Source organism: Panthera uncia (genome assembly GCF_023721935.1).
Source record: "Panthera uncia isolate 11264 chromosome D3 unlocalized genomic scaffold, Puncia_PCG_1.0 HiC_scaffold_8, whole genome shotgun sequence".
Taxonomy (NCBI): Eukaryota; Metazoa; Chordata; class Mammalia; order Carnivora; family Felidae; genus Panthera; species Panthera uncia.
Window position 1 is genome coordinate 40,499,208 of NW_026057586.1, and position 18,517 is coordinate 40,517,724.

The following is an 18,517-nucleotide window of genomic DNA, read 5'->3' on the forward strand; positions in this document are numbered from 1 at the left end:
GGGTTTGTGGGTTTGAGCCCCGCGTCGGGTTCTGTGCTGACAGCTCAGAGCCTGGAGCCTGCTTCGGATTCTGTGTCTCTCTCTCTCTCTCTGCCCCTCCCCTGCTCGTGCTGTCTCTCTCTCTCTCTCAAAAATAAACATTAAAAAAATTTAAAAATAGATTTTTTTTGAGATTTAGGAATGACTTTAGATTTGCATAAATGTTGCAAAGATAGTGCAGGGTTCCCTTACCCATTTTCCCCACTGACTTCTTAAATAGCTACTGTACACTTGTCAAAATTAAGATGCTGACATTGGTATATTTATAGAATGTAGAGTTAGCTAAATTCCAGACTTAATGTCCTTTTTCTGTTCCAGCATCCAGGTAGCATCCCATACTACAACTGGAATATCTCCTCTGGTCTGTGATTGTTTTTCAGTCTTTCCCTGTTTATGATCCTGACAGTTTTGATACTGGCCAAATATCCTGTAAGATGTCCTCCAATTTGGTTTTATCTGTTGATTTATTTCACGATCAGACCAGGGTGATGTGCTTTTGGAAAGAACACCATGGAGTGGTGAAGTGCCCTTTTCATCACCTTGTATCAGGGGTACAGGATAGCCACATGACGTTGTTGGCTAAGGTAGCCTTTGCAGGTTTCTCCACTGTGAAGTTCTACTTTTCCCTTTCTGTACTCTATTCCTTGCAAGTGAGTCACTAAGTCTAGCTCTCCTTTAGGGTGGGGACTGGGGGAGGAGAGAGATTAAGCCTCACTTCCTATGAGAGAGGCACGTATACATATTACATGGAATTCTTTGGCAGAAAAGCTTCATTTCCTCTTCCCTCGTTTGTTTATCCATTTAATCATTTATATCAGTATGGACTCATGCATATTTATTTTATTCTGTGGGTTATAAACCAATACTATTTTATTAATTTTGTGGTTCAAATCAAATAGTTCCAGCTTTGGGCACTGGAAGATCTTTCAGGTTAGATTCTGTTCCTATGTTTGACATGTTCCCACCTTTTTGTATTTTGAGCTCTCCCTTACTATCTAGCATCACAAGATGTTCCAGGGCCATCTTCTATTTCTCCTATTTCAGCTTTATAATGAGCCATTTCTCCAAATAGCCCTGAATTCTAATAGGGGGGAATGGTATTAAGAAGCCAAGATCTGGACAGAGATGTAGCACACCCATTATGAAATTGTTCCCAGTCTCCTCAGCCACTTTTTCAGGTGAATCATAAAAACAGAGTTTTTCTTAACTTTGTTATTACAGAAAAGACTCTGTTGTAATTATTTTTGACAAGCAGTATCAGCTGGTGCAAAGTGCATGACTTAGGAAACAGTCATACCTAGATTAAAATCCTGATTCTGCTCAATAAGTTGCTTTGTTTCCTTATGTGTAACATAAGAATTAATAATACGTCTGTGGCAGACATTTTCAATTGTATAGCTAATTGTCATTTCCTCTCATTTTAGCATTTACAAAACCCCATTTTGTTCAGGTAGCAGGTAGACGCTGCCCAGGTGATGGAGCTGAGTAATGATTGGTATATGCCAAAGCGTCATAGTCTCCTTCACTTCGATGGTGACTAGTTTATGCGTAAATGTGTGTATTAGGTCAGGCTGCCATAACAAAACACTATAGATTGGGTGGCTTAAACAACAGAAATTTATTTCTGAGAGTTATGGAGGCTGGAAAGTCCAACATAAGGTACTGGCTAAGTCAGTTCCCAATAAGGACTCCCTTCTTGGCTTGCAGACAGCAGCCTTCTTGCTATGTCCACACATGAAAAGGAAGAGCTTGAGCTTGGGCTCTCTTGTCTCTTCTTGTAAGGGCACTAATCCTATCACTTTGGGAGTTAGGGCATCTACACAGGAATTGGGGGTGGGGTGGGAGGAAACAAACATTCAACCTAGAACAATGTAGAAGAGAATTTTGGCCAATGAGATATCTGGAGAGCCTGGAAATGACTCTCCTCTTTGATAAGAAGAGAAGTATATGCACAGCCTCTCTTTTTACTTTCTTCTGGAGATTGCTGAGCAAGGACACGACATTTGGAATGGCTAGAGCCATCTGTGACCACGAGGAGAGAGCTAATAAAATGACAAGAGAAACCAAACTGAAACCATAACATCTCTGAGGTAAAAAATTGGTCAAAACTGGGACCACCCCATCTATGGACCATTTTTTAGAGATATTAAACATTATTTTTGTTTAATCTACTTTCAGTTGGGTTTTGTTACTTGAATCTGAAAGCACATATTGCAGGGTTATAGTGCATATTGAAAGATACAACATATAAGAGTGATTATTGCAGTGATTGGCATATAGCAGGCATTCAGTAAGTAGAACTATGATGGTATTTTCTTAATTCTATGATTTGCATTTTCTTCATCTTAAAATTTCTGAAATTTGGATTCATTCATGCCTTCAATTTCCTGAGCTTCTACAATATGCTATGGTATGTTCTTATCCTCTTGGATTCTTACTTGTTCGAGAGACAGACAAAAATAGGTTGTGATAGCTGTAAAGAAAATTAAAGCAGGGACAGGGTGGTAGAGAATGATTTAGGACTGTGAGGAGGCTCTCAGAAGAGATTCTATCTTCATAGAGACTGGAATGGAATGGGGGAGTAAGTCAGGCAGACCTTCTGGCAAATGGAAGGGTCAGGCATGGGGGAGGAATGGTATCAGTAATCCAGGTTGATGCTGCAAGAGGGAAGTGAGTCAGTGGAGATGATGTTAGGGTTTTTGGGTGCTGGTCGTCCTGTTTCTTAATCTGGTTGCTGATCCTATGCTATGTTCAGTTTGTGAAAATATAGCAGTTCAGTACACTTGTGATTTGTATATTTTTTCTTGTGTTATAAGAAAAAGGTACAAAAATTGATGTGTATCTTAAAGCTGAGGGTGTCACGGAATAGTTCTACAAATAGTTATGTAAATGCTATCTGCATTTTTATAGCACCTACAGCAGTAGCCTGTTCTCACAGACACTTAATAAAATATGATGGACTGAAATAATTGCTCCACACTTGCACAAAACAAAAACAAAAAACAACAAAAAAACCAAGAGAATTGTACTAACATTTTGTTAATTGTGAGACTGCTTATTTGATTAAGGAAATAGTTAAGATCTTAACTACTCCTTTCTACTTACTCCAAGTAAATAATCTGGATGTTTCCAGAGCACTTCCTTAATTTGTACAAGCAGTTCTCAGTGGGGGGGGGGGGGGGGGGGGGGGGTAGATTTCATATACAACTTCCTCCCCCACCCTGGAGCCATCTGGGACATTTGGTAACATCTGCAGACATTTTTGGTTTTGAAACGAGTGTGGAGGGCAGGGAGGTTGTCAAACCAGGGTGAGGTGCTACTGGCATCTAGTGGGTAGAGACCAGAGATGCTGCTCAATATCCTATTATGCACAGGATAGGCTCCCCCAACAAAGCATTATCTGGCTCCAAATGACAAAATGCTGGGGTTGAAATACCTTGATTTAGACCACGTGTCTTTGATAGGAAGCTACTATAATACCTAACCAAGAAGGTCATACAAATTTCAGGAGACCATGGATTTATGCAAATTTCCAAATTGCAGGCAATGTAAGTGGAATAACTGACATTCTGACTTCTGTCCTCCATTCCTACTTCTTCTCACTTGCCTTTGAACATTTCCAGCTCTGTAAGTTTAAGTGACATCCTGTGGGGATGTGGTAAAAGGGTTTCAAGCATCACAAGAATGCCTGGACGAGATGACCATTATGGCTTCTCCCAAGTATGAAATCTATAGTTTTTTTCTCACAGGAACTTGGCGACAGAAAAGTTTCATGTGCAAAATGCCTTTAATACTGAAGAGAGGGGAGCCTGGGTGTCTTAGTCGGTTAAGCATCTGGCTCTTGACTTAGGCTCAGGTCATGATCTCACGGTTCGAGGGTTTGAGCCCTGCTTCAGGCTCTAGCAGTGAAGAGCCTGCTGGGATTCTCTCTCTCTCCTTCTCTCTCTCTCTCTCTGCCCTTTCCCTGCTCACACGCACTCTCTCTCTCGAAATAAATGAATAAACTTAAAAAAAAAAAGACTGAAAAGGAAAAATAAACTTCTAGTCTTTGCACCCAAAGAAGTCGTATTTTTATATAAACCATAAAAATCCTTCAAAAGCGTTTCCAATTTACTAAAGTTAAAAAAAAAAGTTTTTATTTTTACCACTGGATCCTTCTCATCTTGTCAAACTGGACTTCCTGGTAACTGGCAAGAAAATAATTTTTCTTTTGGCAGAGGCATGAGGGCAAATCAAACATCACTGCAAAAAATGATTAGTCAATGTACTGTTTGTTCTCAAGGTCAGCACCTTTAAAAGACTTCCTATTATGAAGTCACCTTTATGAGTTTAACAAGCAGAATTCAGGAGGACTTATGAGTCACTAGATGACATCTCCTCCTGATTAATTCATTTTTGATCTGAAATAGATGATCTTGAAGATTTTTTCCATGCTTCTGAGTCCATAGTAAGGTGACTCCTTACACGTTAATATCTCAGACCAGTAGATATCTTATGAGAGATAAATGTAGAGGGATACAAAGTAGTTTAAACACCATTCCAAACTTGAGGCATTCTATTCTAATGGCTTATTTCTATTCTGGCAAGTCAGTAGTGTGGTCAATAGACAATCTTAAGGACTCAAACAGAGATGATCTAGCATGTACCTGTTGTTGTCAGTTAGTCAAACTCATGTCCATCCCCTGGATAATCACAGAAACACCTGTGTTATTCTCCATTCTCACCCACCCTTTCAAAGAAGAAGAAGGTGTTAAAATTCTTTGTTTCTCCATTTTACTGTGTGGAAGGCAAAACCAGAAACTGCTCCCAAGGATCCTTGGTTTATCCCCAATCCATTCCTAAGCTTTGTCTGCTTTGGCGAAAATAATCTAATAGAAATAAAATGACATTAGGGCCATGGATGCCACTTGTTTATTTCCATGATCTCATATCCTGATTTTTCTATTTGTATAGACAGAGCTGGACTAGCCTCTGTAGCCCCAAGAAGGTCGTGGCAGGACCGTAATGACATAAACTTAGGTTCAAGTGACCCAGTGCAGTAAGAGTGGACCAGTAATTTTGGTGAGCTACTCTGATCAACCTGATAGGGTCAGATTTATGTTAGAATTTCACTTACTATACTCTTTCTCTTAATCTTGCTTAATTTTTTTTTTTCTTGAGGGAGGGGACGTAGTTTTTACAAAATGTCTTTTTTTATGGCTAAACATTATAATTCATTTAGAAAATACCAACTTAAAAATGTCTATAATATTTTATTCAACTTATATGTGACCCATACATTAAAGACAATTCCTAGAGTAGCTTTATTAAAAAAACTAATCACGGGGGACCTGGGTGGCTCAGTCAGTTAAGCATCCGACTTTTGCCCAGGTCATGATTTCATGGCTCATGGGTTTGGGCCTTGCATTGTTCTCTGTGCTGACAGCTTAGAGCCTGGAGTCTGCTTCAGATTCTGTCTCTGTCTCTCTCTGCCCCTCCCCCACCTGCACTCTCTCAAATATAAACATTAAAAAAATGTAAAAAAACAAAAAAACTGAATTTATATATACACTTATATTTGTTTTCACAGTTGGTACTTAAAAAAAACCTCAATAGCCAAGAAAAGCAGTATTTTTAACTTTAATGTTTCAATTCTGAGCTTGAATTTTAGATAGTAAAACTACATACTTTAAGACTGAATGTAATAAATTATATGATTTGTCATAACCTTTCACCTGCTCTTATAATGTTTGGGCTAATCTTAATGTAACAAATAGGGCTTTGAGTGAGTCATATTGATGACTTTAAAGAAGCTTTAAAGAAGAAGATATTTTCTTTGGAATTATTAACTGCCCCCCAAAATTTTAAAATGTGGATTTGGTAATGCTGTGCTACCCTTGAGTTGTTAGGTCACATTGCGAATTCTTACTTCAAGTTGAGTTTTGTGTCATCATAGACCGCTCCTATATCTTCCTGGATATAGACATTTAAACTGAAGGTCCAGAAAAGTCCATGTTATTTTATTTGGTCCTTAAAACATTTTTTTTAAAATCAGAGTTGCTAACAAGTAATTAAATGTAAGCTTTTAAAATATTTAATCTTTTTTCTTCCCAATTATTTTCTAATAGGGATGTTAGCAGTGGTTCTCAAGCTTGAGTGGCATCAGAATCACCTTGTTAAAACACAGACTGCCAGGTTCCAGCAGAGAATTTCCAGTTATCAGTCTGTGAATCAAGGGGCATAAGAATCTGTAGTTTCCTGGTTATGTTGATGCTTCAGGTCTGATCACACTTTTGAAAACCATTGTATAAAACCAGAGTAGCAAAGGAAAGGGAAGAATGAGCCTGGATAATTCGTTGACTGGATAATAAATCCTCAACTACAAAGATGTGTGAAACGATAGATTCTAAACTAGGAAATATAGGAACTGAGTGATTTCTATCACAAGAAGATTTTTCATTTTAGAAGTAGCAATCAATATAACAGGATTACTTTAAATAGTGTTTCCTCCTCTCTTACATCTTTTTTAGTTTAAGTTTTGCTGATCTTGAGCATTTATTATTTTTGAAATATTTTACCATTTTATCGTTATTTGTTTTCTATAACTGCTATGAATGCTTTTGGAATCAGGAAAAATCTTAGTAAATCTATATAAATTATCTCACATAATTTGATAGACAAAAATGATGCTGTTTCCACCTTTTTGCTGTAATATATTGCTGAAAATTACACTAAAAAAATGAAGAAACCAGATTTCCATCCCCCCGAAGTTTAAGAAAATCAAGAGCTTCAGACTGTCCCTCTTCACCATTAGATGGCACTGGTCTGTCAGTAAGGCAACTGTACTCCAAGGTTCAAACTGGAAAACAGGCATTTTCAATTGGCCTCAAATAAGTGAAGGCAAAATTAAAAACTGTGAAAATCAAGGGCTTTAGAAAGTTGTATGAATCTTTTTGCAGGACTATTATCTGTGAAATTAGGCAAATCTTAATTTACATTTTTTGTCTCTTTTCTTTCCTTTGTAGAAAAATTCTAATTTGTAATGAAACTAAATCAATAATCTGGAAGTTCAGGTCAGACTGATGACTAATTGGACAGTAAATATGTTTTAAAAAATTTTTTTAATGCTTATTTATTTTTGAGAGAGAGAGAGAGAGAGAGAGAAACGGGGGGTGAGGGCAGAGACAGAGGGAAACACAGAATCCAAAAAAGCCTCCAGGTTCTGAGCTCTGAGCTGTCAGCACAGAGCCCAATGCATGGCTTGAACCCATGAACTGCCAGATCATGACCTGAGCCAAAGTTGGATACTTAACCAACTGAGCCATCCAGGTGCCCCAGTAAATATATTTTTTAAACAAAGGAAATTCACATTATTATTCCACCTTTCCCAAACATAGAAAGATGCTTTGACTCTTTTTTTTTTAACTTTATTTATTTTGAGAGAGAAAGAGAGCATGAGTTGGGAGGGGAAGAGACGTAGAGAGAAAGAATCCCAAGCGGGTTCCACATTTATCAGCATTAAGCCTAATGTGGGACTCAGACTCACCAACCGTGAGATCATAACCTGAGCTGAAGTCAAGAGCCTGATGCTTAATCGACTGAACCACCCAGATGCCCCAACTCTTGGGTTTTTAAAGACTACTTCTGTGTCCCAGACAATTAGCTAGTGTATAGACAAATGACATTTAGATTCTGCTCTGAAACTCACAGTGTAGTAGGAGAGATAAAGAATATATAAATAACTATAACATAGGGTAGAAAAAGTTAATTGTGCAAATGACAACTGCAAAAACAGTTCTGGGGAAATGCAGAAACCACTTTCTGCTAGGGGAATCAGGAGAGGTTTAGGAAAGGAGGTGGCAGTGGGCTTGGCCTTGAGAGGGAGCAGAATCTGTGCAGATTGCGGGAGGATGGAAACGATCCATTCAAAGGCAGCATGTGCCACTACATGGAGATGGAGGGCAAAGAACAAGAAGTTTGGCAGTTTGGCACCTAGACTGTGTTACAGTGGTACGTAGAAAATAAAGACAAAAAGTTGTGCTAAAATTCTTCACTGATCTTATAAGTGGGAGTCATCGACAACTTCTGATTAGGGATACTCTAACACTAGAGCTGCAGAGGTTTTCTGGCAGTACTGTGGAAGATGAAAGGCAGGTGACACTTTGAACATTAGAGTAATAAGCCAGAGGAGATAAAATGAGGAACAGCATAGAGGAATGGCACAAGGATGGATGGGTGAAGGCAAGTATTTATTTATTTTTAATGTTTATTTATTTATTTTTGAGAAAGAGAGACAGCATGAGCAGGGGAGGGGCAGAGAGAGAGGGAGACAGAATCCGAAGCAGGCTCCAGGCTCTGAGCTGTCAACACAGAGACTGATGTGGGGCTTGAACTCACAAACCATGAGGTCATGACCTGAGCCAAAGTTGGACACTCAACCGACTGAGCCAACCAGGTGCCCCAAGAGAAGGCAGGTCTTCATTAGGACACAGCTAATCCATGACAATGCTTCATACATGGAGGATACGGGAAGGGGTGAGAGGATCCTGAAAATCTGAATGGCTAGAAGGATGCAATTCTCAGAGCGCAGTTTGTAAACCTGTTAAGCTTAGATCTTGGGGAAACCTTTTGAGTAGGGAGGAAAGATACTAGACAAAAAAGTAGGGCACTGCAAGGGATGCAGTGGGTCAGTTGATATATGTGTGTGTATGTGTGTGTGTGTGTGTGTGTGTGTGTATCACATCCATTTATCGATGGGACATTTAGGCAAATTCCATGTGTTGGCCTGCAATGAACATATGGGCACACGTGTATTTTTCAGTTAGTGTTTTCATTTTCTTCGGAGAAATACCTAGAAGAGGAATTGTTGGGTCATACGGTAATTCTATTTTTAATTTTTTGAGGAACCTCCATACTGTTTTCTATAGTGGCTGTACCAATTTACATGATCAGTCTTGGATGACTGTATATTTCCAGGAATTTAACCATTTCTTCCTTGCTGCCAATTTGTTGGTATGTAAATTGTTCATAGCAGTCTCATGATCATTTGTATTTCTGTGGTATTGGTTTTAACTTCTCATTTCTGATTTTATTTATTTAGGCTCTGATATTTTTCTTGATGAGTCTGGCTGAAAGTTTATCAATTTTACCTTTTAAAAAACCAGCTCGTAGCTTCTTTTCTATTTAAGATGTTTCTGCTCTGATCTTTATTACTTCCTTCCTTCTACTAACTTCAGGCTTTATTCTTTTTCTAGTTCCTTCAGGTGAAAGGTTAAATTATCTATTTGAAATTTCTCGTTTCTTGAGGTGGGCCTGTATTATTATAAGATTCCCTCTTAAAGCTGCTTTTGCTATATCCCATAGACTTTTGGAACATTGTGTTTTCATTTTTGTTTCTCTCAAAGTACTTTTTAATTTTTTCTTTCTTTCTCTCTCTCTTTTTTTTTTTTTTTAAAGAGAGAGAGTGCACGAGCAGGGGAAAGGGGCAGAGGGAGAGAGAGAATCCCAAGCAGGCTCCATGATCAGTGTGGAGCCCGATGCAGGGCTTGATCCCATGACCTGGAATCATGACCTAAGCTAACATCAAGAGTCAGCTACTCAACTGACAGAGCCATCCAGGCACCCCTTTCCTCTTTGATTTCTTCATTGGCCCAACAGATGTTTAGTAACATGTTTTAATCTTAATGTGTTTGTGTTTTTTCCAGATTTCTTCTTGCAGTTGATTTCTAGTTTCAGACCATTGTGGTCAGAAAAAATGCTTAATATGATTTCAATCTTAAATTTATTGAGATTTGTTTTGTGGCCTAACATGTGATCTATCCTGGAGAATGTTCCACGTGCACTGGAGAAGAATGTGTATTCTTCTGTTTTTGGATGAAAACATTCTGTAATAATCTATTAAGTCCATTTGGTCTATTGTGTCATTCAAAGTCAATGTTTCCTTCTTAATTTTGGTTCTAGATGATCTATCCATTGATGTAAGTGAGGTGTTAAAGTCCTCTACTGTTACTGTTTTACCACCAATTTCTCCCTCTGTGTCTGTCAATATTCTTTATGTATTTAGGTGCTCCTGTGTTGGATGCATACATATTTACAAGTGGTGTATCTTTTTGTTGAATTGACCCCTTTATCATTATGTGATCCCCTTCTTTATCTCTTGTTACAGCCTTTGTTTTGAAGTCTATTTTGTCTAAGTATTGCTACCCCCAGATTGCTTTCTGTTTCCATGTATATGGAATATTTTTCTACATCTTCACTTTCAGTCTGTGTATGTATTTAGATATGAAGTGAGTTTCTTGTAGGCAGCATATAGATGGGTCTTAATGTTTTTTACCCATTTAGCCACTCTGTGTCTTTGGATTGGAGCAGGTAGCCCATTTACATTTAAATTAATTATTGATAGGTATGTATTTATTGCCATTTTGTTCATTGTTTTCTGGTTGTTTCTGTAGTTCTCTGTTCTTTTCTTCTTCTCTTATGATTTGTGACTTTCTTTGGTGCTGTTTGGAATCCTTTCACTTTATTTGTGTATCTATTATAGGTTTTTGGCTGTGGTTACTATGAGGTTCATATATAACAACCTATGTACATAGCCATCTATTTTAAGTTGGTGGTCACTTAAGTTTGAATGCTTTCTAAAAGGACTGCATTTCTGCCCCCCACCTCATGCTTTATGGTTTTGATGTGATATTTATATGTCTTATTTTGTGCATTCCTTAACTAATCATTGTAGATATGCAACCATATCTACTACTGTTGTCCTCTTCTACCTACCTTGTTGCTGTCCCCTGCTGTGGAGGCTCTGTTGACCCAATTTCTAGGTCCCCTTCACAGGGAATTATTCCATATATAGTTGTGGATTTATTGTGTCTGTGGGAAGAGGTGAGATCAGGATTTTTCTACATTGCCATCTGAACCCTCCTCCTAATTTTATTCTATTTTTTTAGTTTGCATTGTGGGGAACATGAAAGAGTAATGGGATGGAGGTACTTCAGAAGAGCGGATATCTGAACTCTCTTCTCATCTCATTTCCACCCAAATTTGCCCTCTTATTCTCCATTCAGCCAGGCAGCACCTGCTTAGCTGATGAAAATAACTGCCATGCAGGTGTGACTTTGATGTGAGACATAGACGTGTTTGGCATAGAGTAGATGCTCAGTAATATTTGCTGAATGAATGAATGTATCAAGTTTCAATTAACCAGAGATATTTGCATTTTCTTGTTTTTTTTTTCTTTTATTTTAGAGAGAGAGAGAGTGCTAGTGGGGGAGAGGGGCAGAGGGAAAGAGAGAATTCCAAGCAGGCTCCATGCTTAGCATGGAGGCAGATACAGGGCTAGATCCCACAAACCAGGGATCATGACCTGAGCCAAAGTCAAGAGTTGGACGCTCAAGTGACTGAGCAACCCAGTTGTCCTGATATTTGCATTTTCAAAAGAGAACAGAGATGAGATGAATTCCTGAATAGAATCTCTCACTATTTGTCTATCACCATTTCTCAGTGGGAGTGCTATAGGTATTCATAAGTAGCTAAATTCTTCTTGAAGGTTCTGAAGAATGCTGGAGGCTTAGCATCCCTGGATTGGAAGTATTAACTACCAGTAGCATCTTGGGCCTTATGACAACCAAAATGCCCCTTTCAAATCTTAGTCCCCCAATATTTCCTTGAGAACACTTGCTCCCAAAACAATCCTCCTACTGGGCTGCACCCTCCCTCCATTGTACTGTATGGGCTTTTCTGCCTGTCTTTGGTTACAACATCCTAAATTTTGGAAAAATCTCTTTTGAAAAAAAAAAAAGAGGCAAAATTGTTCCCAATTGGCCAACAACTCTCTCTTCTTTCTTGACCCTTTCCTGACCGACTCAACCAAAATTCATCTTTTTAATTTCTTAATAATTTGAACACCTCCCTAAAAATGCTTACTTGTTAATTAGTCTTTTGTGGCTTCCCTTGGTATCAGGAAGGCTGCACTCATCTTTCTGTATGGTGTTTTGCCTTACATTCCAGCTACAATGAACTCTTTCATTTCTTCCAAGCACGTGCCCTTGTCTTCAGGCCTTTGCAAATGCTCTTTTCTCTACCTGGAACATTCTTCCCCCTTCTTCTCTTCAGATTTCATTAATTTATAATTATTCTCAGATCTTGGCTGGGATGGTCAGTGCTGGAGCTCCTTCTGTAAGCTCCATAGTAGTGTCTATTCTTTTTATCATTGCTCTTCTTACTATAACCCAATTGGAAATTAGCCATTTACTTATTTACTAGACCATAAACACCATGATGACAGAACATGTCTGGTTTTTTCATGGTCTCCCAATGTCAGGTATGTTGTTTAAAATCAAGCAAGGTGTCACTAAACACCTTGGTTAGTTTCTACATAGTTTCTTTTCTTGTGAGTATTACCATATTACCATTAGACTATGGTATAAATACTGGTGTTCTAGATTCCTTGACTCTAATCCCTAAGCTTTGCATATAATAAAAATCTTAATAATTTTTAAATAATTTAAATAAAATAATTTAAATTAAATAATTTTTAAATCTTTATAATTTGAAATAAACAAAAATAGTACAATGTCATATGTGGTATACATTTGATACTTTAAGATAAACTTAACTGAGAAAACAATCTCTCATCATATATGTTTGAAAAGTGTTATTCAACTATTAAAATTTGTGGCACTTTGAAAAACAGGGGGAAAAAAGCTGTGACTAAGACATGCTCAAATTGATCTAAAGCTCATTTATGATTTCAATTAAGGCTTCTGATTTTTACTACAATTTGGCAGTTTAAAAAATACCAATTGCTGTTCAATGTATAATTTTTTCCATATAAATATGGGCATGCTTCATCCATGAATAAACTATTTTGCAAAATTGAGAGCAGTAATTCTTACTCTTTTATATGTCTGATAATTAGATTAACTGTAAAGTTTCTATCAATACATATTTCTGGACCTCAGCCTTAGGGATTTTAATTTAGTTCATCAGGTCTAATGATTGGGAAGAATTTAGCCCAAATGAATGCTCGTACTTTTTTTTTAAATCATAATTCCCTCTAAGTTCAGTATTAAAGAATTTTTTGTTAAGAGCTGACATTTTTCCATAACTTTTTAATTTTTAGAAACAAAAACAAATGTGAAATCATATGTTTCTAAAATCCCTGGATGTAACTGATTACTCTTACAGGCTTCAATACGTATCATCTAAATTATACTTGAATTTACTCTAAATTCTGTTATCCAGTCGTACATTAAAACGTTAAGCATAATGGCAATTTTTATAATTTATAGATAGTTGAACTTACTTGTTACATATTGAACTATGTATCTCTTAAAAGAACATATGGTGAAGTCCTAACCCCTAATATCTCATAATGTGACCTTATTTGGAACAGGGTCTTTGCAGATTTAACCCAGCTGAGGTCATTAATGTGAGCCCTAATCCAACACGATCAGTGTATTTATAAAAAGGGGAAATTTGGACGTAGACTCAGACGTGTGTAGAGTATGATGATAGGAAAAGACATAGGAAGGATGTTAAGTGAAGATGGAGGATAGAAGCAATGTATCTAAGAGGCCAGGAAAGCTAGAGATTGTGGGCGAACCACCAAACACCAGGAAAAGACAAGGAAGGAAACCTACAGATTTAAGAGGGAATGTAGCCCTTGATTTCGGACTTGTAACATCTAGAACTGTGAGATAAATTTCTGTTTGAAACCACCCAATTTTTGGTACTTTGTTATAGCAACCCTAACAAGCTAATACACCAGTAAATATAACTGTTCCTAACACAATTTGCAATCACGGAATCCTTAAAATGTTGTTTGATTTTTAAAAACTAAGCTTACTTAGTCAAAGGCAAAATTGAGGCAGCCACTGGAAAATCTCTCCCCCAAGTGCCCTCTTTAGCAGCCTGGTGAAGTCTATGGCCCTTTCTCCTAATACTGTTTTTAAATTTACATAATAAAAAGCATTGGATTACGAATGAATCCCGTATATTGAAATAGTTGTCAAAATTTAAGAAACACCAATCTGTGGTACAGTGATATCATGCACTGCATTATCAACACATTAATAATTAGATCTAAAAGAAAGTTTATTAGTGATGAGAATAAAGGGTACTTTCAAATAACTAGTATGATGTGACAATATTTATGAATTCTATTGTGACAAAGACACAGGTACTGCTAATTATTATTATTTTTTTTGTAAATCAAAGGGATTATTAACAAAAAATTTTTTTAATGTTTATTTTTGAAAGAGAGAGAGACAGAGCATGAGCAGGGGAGGGCAGAGAGAGAGGGAGACCCAGAATCCGAAGCAGGCTCCAGACTCTAAGCTGTCAGCACAGAGCCTGATGCGGAGCTCGAACTCAGAAGCTGTGAGATCATGACCTGAGCTGAAGTCGGACTCCCAACTGGCTAAGCCACCCACACATCCATGTACCACTAATTCTAAGGCAGTGTCTTTCTTACACTCATAATTTTAAAAAAATGCTAAATTCAGATAGAGATTAGTAAAAACAGATATGTAATTTATTCCCAGCCATGTCTAAGGACCCTCTGAATTCCACCTTTGGAGTATTTGGTAGTTGGTGGATCCCAGGTAAAAAAAACAAAAAACAAAAAACAAAACAAACAAACAAACAAAACCCTTGAAGAGGAGAGATTGGTTTTATTCGCAAATTATTTCTGCTTTCCATTTTGATAGAGTTGGCCTCAAATGACTATGTGATAGTTGTGTGGGTGCCACTCACTATCACCCTTCTGATGTGTCTCCCTGAACTGCAGAGGAAAGCTAACGACCACGTGTCATAGACTCCCTTGCAGCTGAAGTTCTAAACATGATTTAGGTTCAATCAGTGAGCATTTACATGAGATCTGAAAGGAGGTAGAAGCTATGTGTATTCTCTGCTTGCTGGCAAGCCGAGATATGGCTGTAGTTGGGTTTCTGCAGCCATCTTATTACTGCTCTAGTGTCTATCACTAGAGTAATGGGTGTCAAGAGGTAGGGTCCTGGTACATTTGGCTGGCATGCATCCTAGTAAATGTGGCACTGCTCTGGACTTGGCAGCAAAAGTAGCATCTAGATCTTGGCAATTTCCACACTGTGGGGGTGGCAGTGCTGGTTTCTGATCCCAGGAAAGGTACCAGCTCCCTAAGTGGTTGGGTTTGGCTGTGTGGCTTTGAAGTCGTTACTGACAACTCAAAATGAAGTCCCCTTCCTCAATCCTTCCTATACTTATGCAATCAACTTAATGCCCTGAAATAAATCCCTTCTTGCTTTAACTGGCTACAATGAATTGTTATCAGCACTGCAACTGAACTCTGACCCATACAGAATACAATTTATATTCCCTTCTATGAAAGGCCCATTTCCTCAAGAACTCCTTGAGGAAGTTGGCAGATGATTGCTTTCCATTCCAAATCCAAAGAGGACACTTTGAATTTCAAACACCCTGGGGGGCAAAATGCTGAACTGTCCACTGCTCACTGACCAAAAAGAAACATACTCAAATTTATATCACAAAAAGTATAATAGAAAATACAAAGAATACCCCAAAATCTGTTCCAGTTCAGTTAATTACAATCCCTTTATAAAGAACTCAGCTATTGGCTAAGAGAGTAAAAATACTGGATTGCTAACATAGAAAATATGTGTAAATTATTAACCTATTTCTCCATAAATGTACTTCAATTGGCCTGCCCGTTATACCATCTGAGGATAAAGGCAATTTCTTTTCCTACGTGAAAGGAATTTAATATTTAACCCTCTGAGTAGGCCAGGTGCTATATTAGCTTGGTATTCTCCTTAGCCAGGAGGTGTCACAATGAGGGTATTAGTTGCTCTATTATTCTGGAGGCCAAAAAGAAAATCCTAAATTACCGCAGAGAAGTTTTATTAACAACATGAGCTTGAGCTGAAAATTACCTCAATGACTTCGACAATACCCAATGGGTAAATAGAGTGAGAAAACAAAGTGGTGTGCCAGAGGTTTTAATTATCATATAATTCCAAGAGAGGGTTCACTGAAATCCCTAGATTGGATTAGTCATGTGTTTTTCCCTGTGATATACACATACACACACAAAACAGGAAAAAAATACCTATCAATATAATCAACTAGTATTAACAATATATAAATATATTAATATAAAAATAAATATATATTTTCCCCCTCCCCCACTGCAATTCTGGAATAGAGAAGGTAATCTTTTGGAAATTAGAACTTTTAATATAATGAATGAGCTTGTGTGGTTTATAAAACTTGTTAACCATTATATAAGAAAACTGAGTATGATTTTGTATCTCATCTCTCTGAACATATATTTTAAGTCTCAGGAAAATGAACCCACACTTAGGAGAACTGTCACTTTATCAGATCTCATTTAGCAAAACCCCCTAAGCCAGGCACATTTCTTAATCATGTGCAATTCCTTTAACAAACAGAAAACAAATATATTTAAAATCCAATCTGAGCACAGAAACCAAGCATAAGAAACGGAGCTCCGGAGACCGAACAGTATTTTCCAGTGGTTCAAGACCTTTTCTCTCGTAACTTCCAAAAAGTCAGTTGGACTGTGGCCCTGCACTTCGATTTTCTATCACATTTTAAAAAGGAAAAAAAAAAATCTTACCATTACATATGTTTCTTGTCTTTAACACCAGGACATTGCTTTAAAACACCAACTTTGTGAACTTGATGTTAAACCTGTGTGTGGGTGATTTTAACGGTACCGTGGCTTTACCAAACAAAAATTAAATAGTAAAATGCGGTTTCTGAAAACCCTATTTGTAGCCCTTCGCTGCCGTCTAAGAATACAGGTGTTTCCCCGGTGTGGCCGGTTCACTGAGGCGGACGCGAGGCGGCAGCCCCGGGGACCGGGGAGAACATCGCGAACCTCCTGGAAGGAGGCCCGGCTCCTGCCTCCATGTTGCCCGTCGGAGGGAGAAGACTGCAAACAAAGCCCCGATCTCCAGGAAAGCCGCTCCCGCCTCCTGGCCCGCTACACTCACAGATCACAGCCCGGGAAGGCGCTGGGGCCGGAGCGTGGCGGCCGGTGGAGCAGAACTTCAGACAGGTCTGCACACGAACGCGGAGTCGCGGTTGGTTTTCCCGAAGCCTCGAGGTCCGAGCTCGCCGCAGCTTGCCCGGCCCTTTGCCACCCTCCGGACACAAAGAGGGAGCGCCGGGCTCCAGGCTCTGCCCAGGCGGAGGCGGGCAAGTTGCCCGCCCGCGCCCTCGCCCTCGCCCTCGCCCTCGCCCGGGGCTCCGCGTCCCCGCTACCCGCACTCACCAGAAGAAGCAGCGCGGCGCCCTCCGCGCTCCGCGCCATCGCGTCTGCGCCGCCGCCGCGCCCTCGCCTGGGGCGGCTCGTCTCGCTCGGCGCCGCCGCCTCCCCCGCGTCCCCGCAGGCGCGACCCCGGCTCCGCCCCGGAGCCCCCGCTCCGACAGTCTTTCTCCACGACCGCCGCGCCGCCCTGCCCCGGGGCGCGGTGCCAGGTGCGGCCGCCGTGAAAAAATGGAACCGGGAGCCCGCCGGAGTCGTGGGCGCTGAGGTGGGGATTCCTCGGAGGAGGGAGGCGCGCGGTGGACTCCCGCCCCTCGTCGCACACGCACCTGGGACCGTGACGTCCCTGGGCTGGGGACTTTGGGTGGCAGGCCCCGCCCCGCCGTCCTCTCCTTCACGTCCCCTCCTCTCGGGAGAGTGGCCGGGACAACGGAGGCTCTGGGCCACCCGGCGGGACTCGGCCTGAGCAGCGTGAGCCGCTCGGCGCCAGCCCCAGGGCAAAGCTGGCTCTTCGGAGCGAGACCTGCCGGCCCCCGGGCGAGCGCGCCCGGCCACCCGAGGCCGCCCAGGGGTCCAGAACTTTGTGAATGTGCGCGGGCCCGGAGCTCAGGTGGAGTAGAGAAGACAGTGCTGCGGGCATCCGCGTCCCCACTGCAGCGGACATCCGCGTCCCCACTGCAGACGGGGTGCCTGCGGCCTGCCTTCTGGGAAAGGAGGTTCTGGAGCAGGATGTAGGTGGCTGGCTCTGTGAAGGCCTCTTGCCTCTCTCCCTGAGGCCTCTTCATTGCTTCCAGCAGGTTTGCAGCTTATCTGGGTAAAGGAGACACAAAAAAATCACAGATGATCTAAACGGACAGTTCTTTGACTCTTTGTTAACCAGAAACGGCTAGGAGAAAACTCCAGGGGTTGTTAAGGAAAAGATGGACTCTTTGATATGATTTACAAAATCTCTTACACAAAGCATAACTAGAGGTCAGAATCCTTGCTCCCCTAGCGGTGTGACCTGGACAACTTCTCTGTGTCTTAGTTCCAGATCTGTTAGATGGGATTAGCAACACCCAGCACAAAAGGGCTGTTGTGAAGATTAAATCGGAAAATGCATGTGAAGCCTTCTGCGGTGTTTATAGTACATCGGGTTCAATAAATGTAGTTGTTAGAACTCTAATTATTATTGCAGGTATAAATGTGAAGTTGAACTCTTCTTGAAAA

The 18,517-nt window shown here is 40.0% G+C and overlaps 1 protein-coding gene across 1 annotated transcript in view; it reads right to left on the minus strand.

Moving 5' to 3' along the window:
• DSG2 (desmoglein 2) overlaps positions 1-18,223 on the minus strand; it is a 50,535-nt gene extending 32,312 nt beyond the window's left edge. The window contains 2 exon segments of the mRNA XM_049620240.1: positions 17,315-17,845; positions 17,847-18,223. Of these exon segments, the coding sequence (XP_049476197.1) occupies positions 17,315-17,845; positions 17,847-17,972 (657 nt within the window). The 5' untranslated portion in view covers positions 17,973-18,223.
• Between the last annotated feature and the right edge of the window lie 294 nt (positions 18,224-18,517).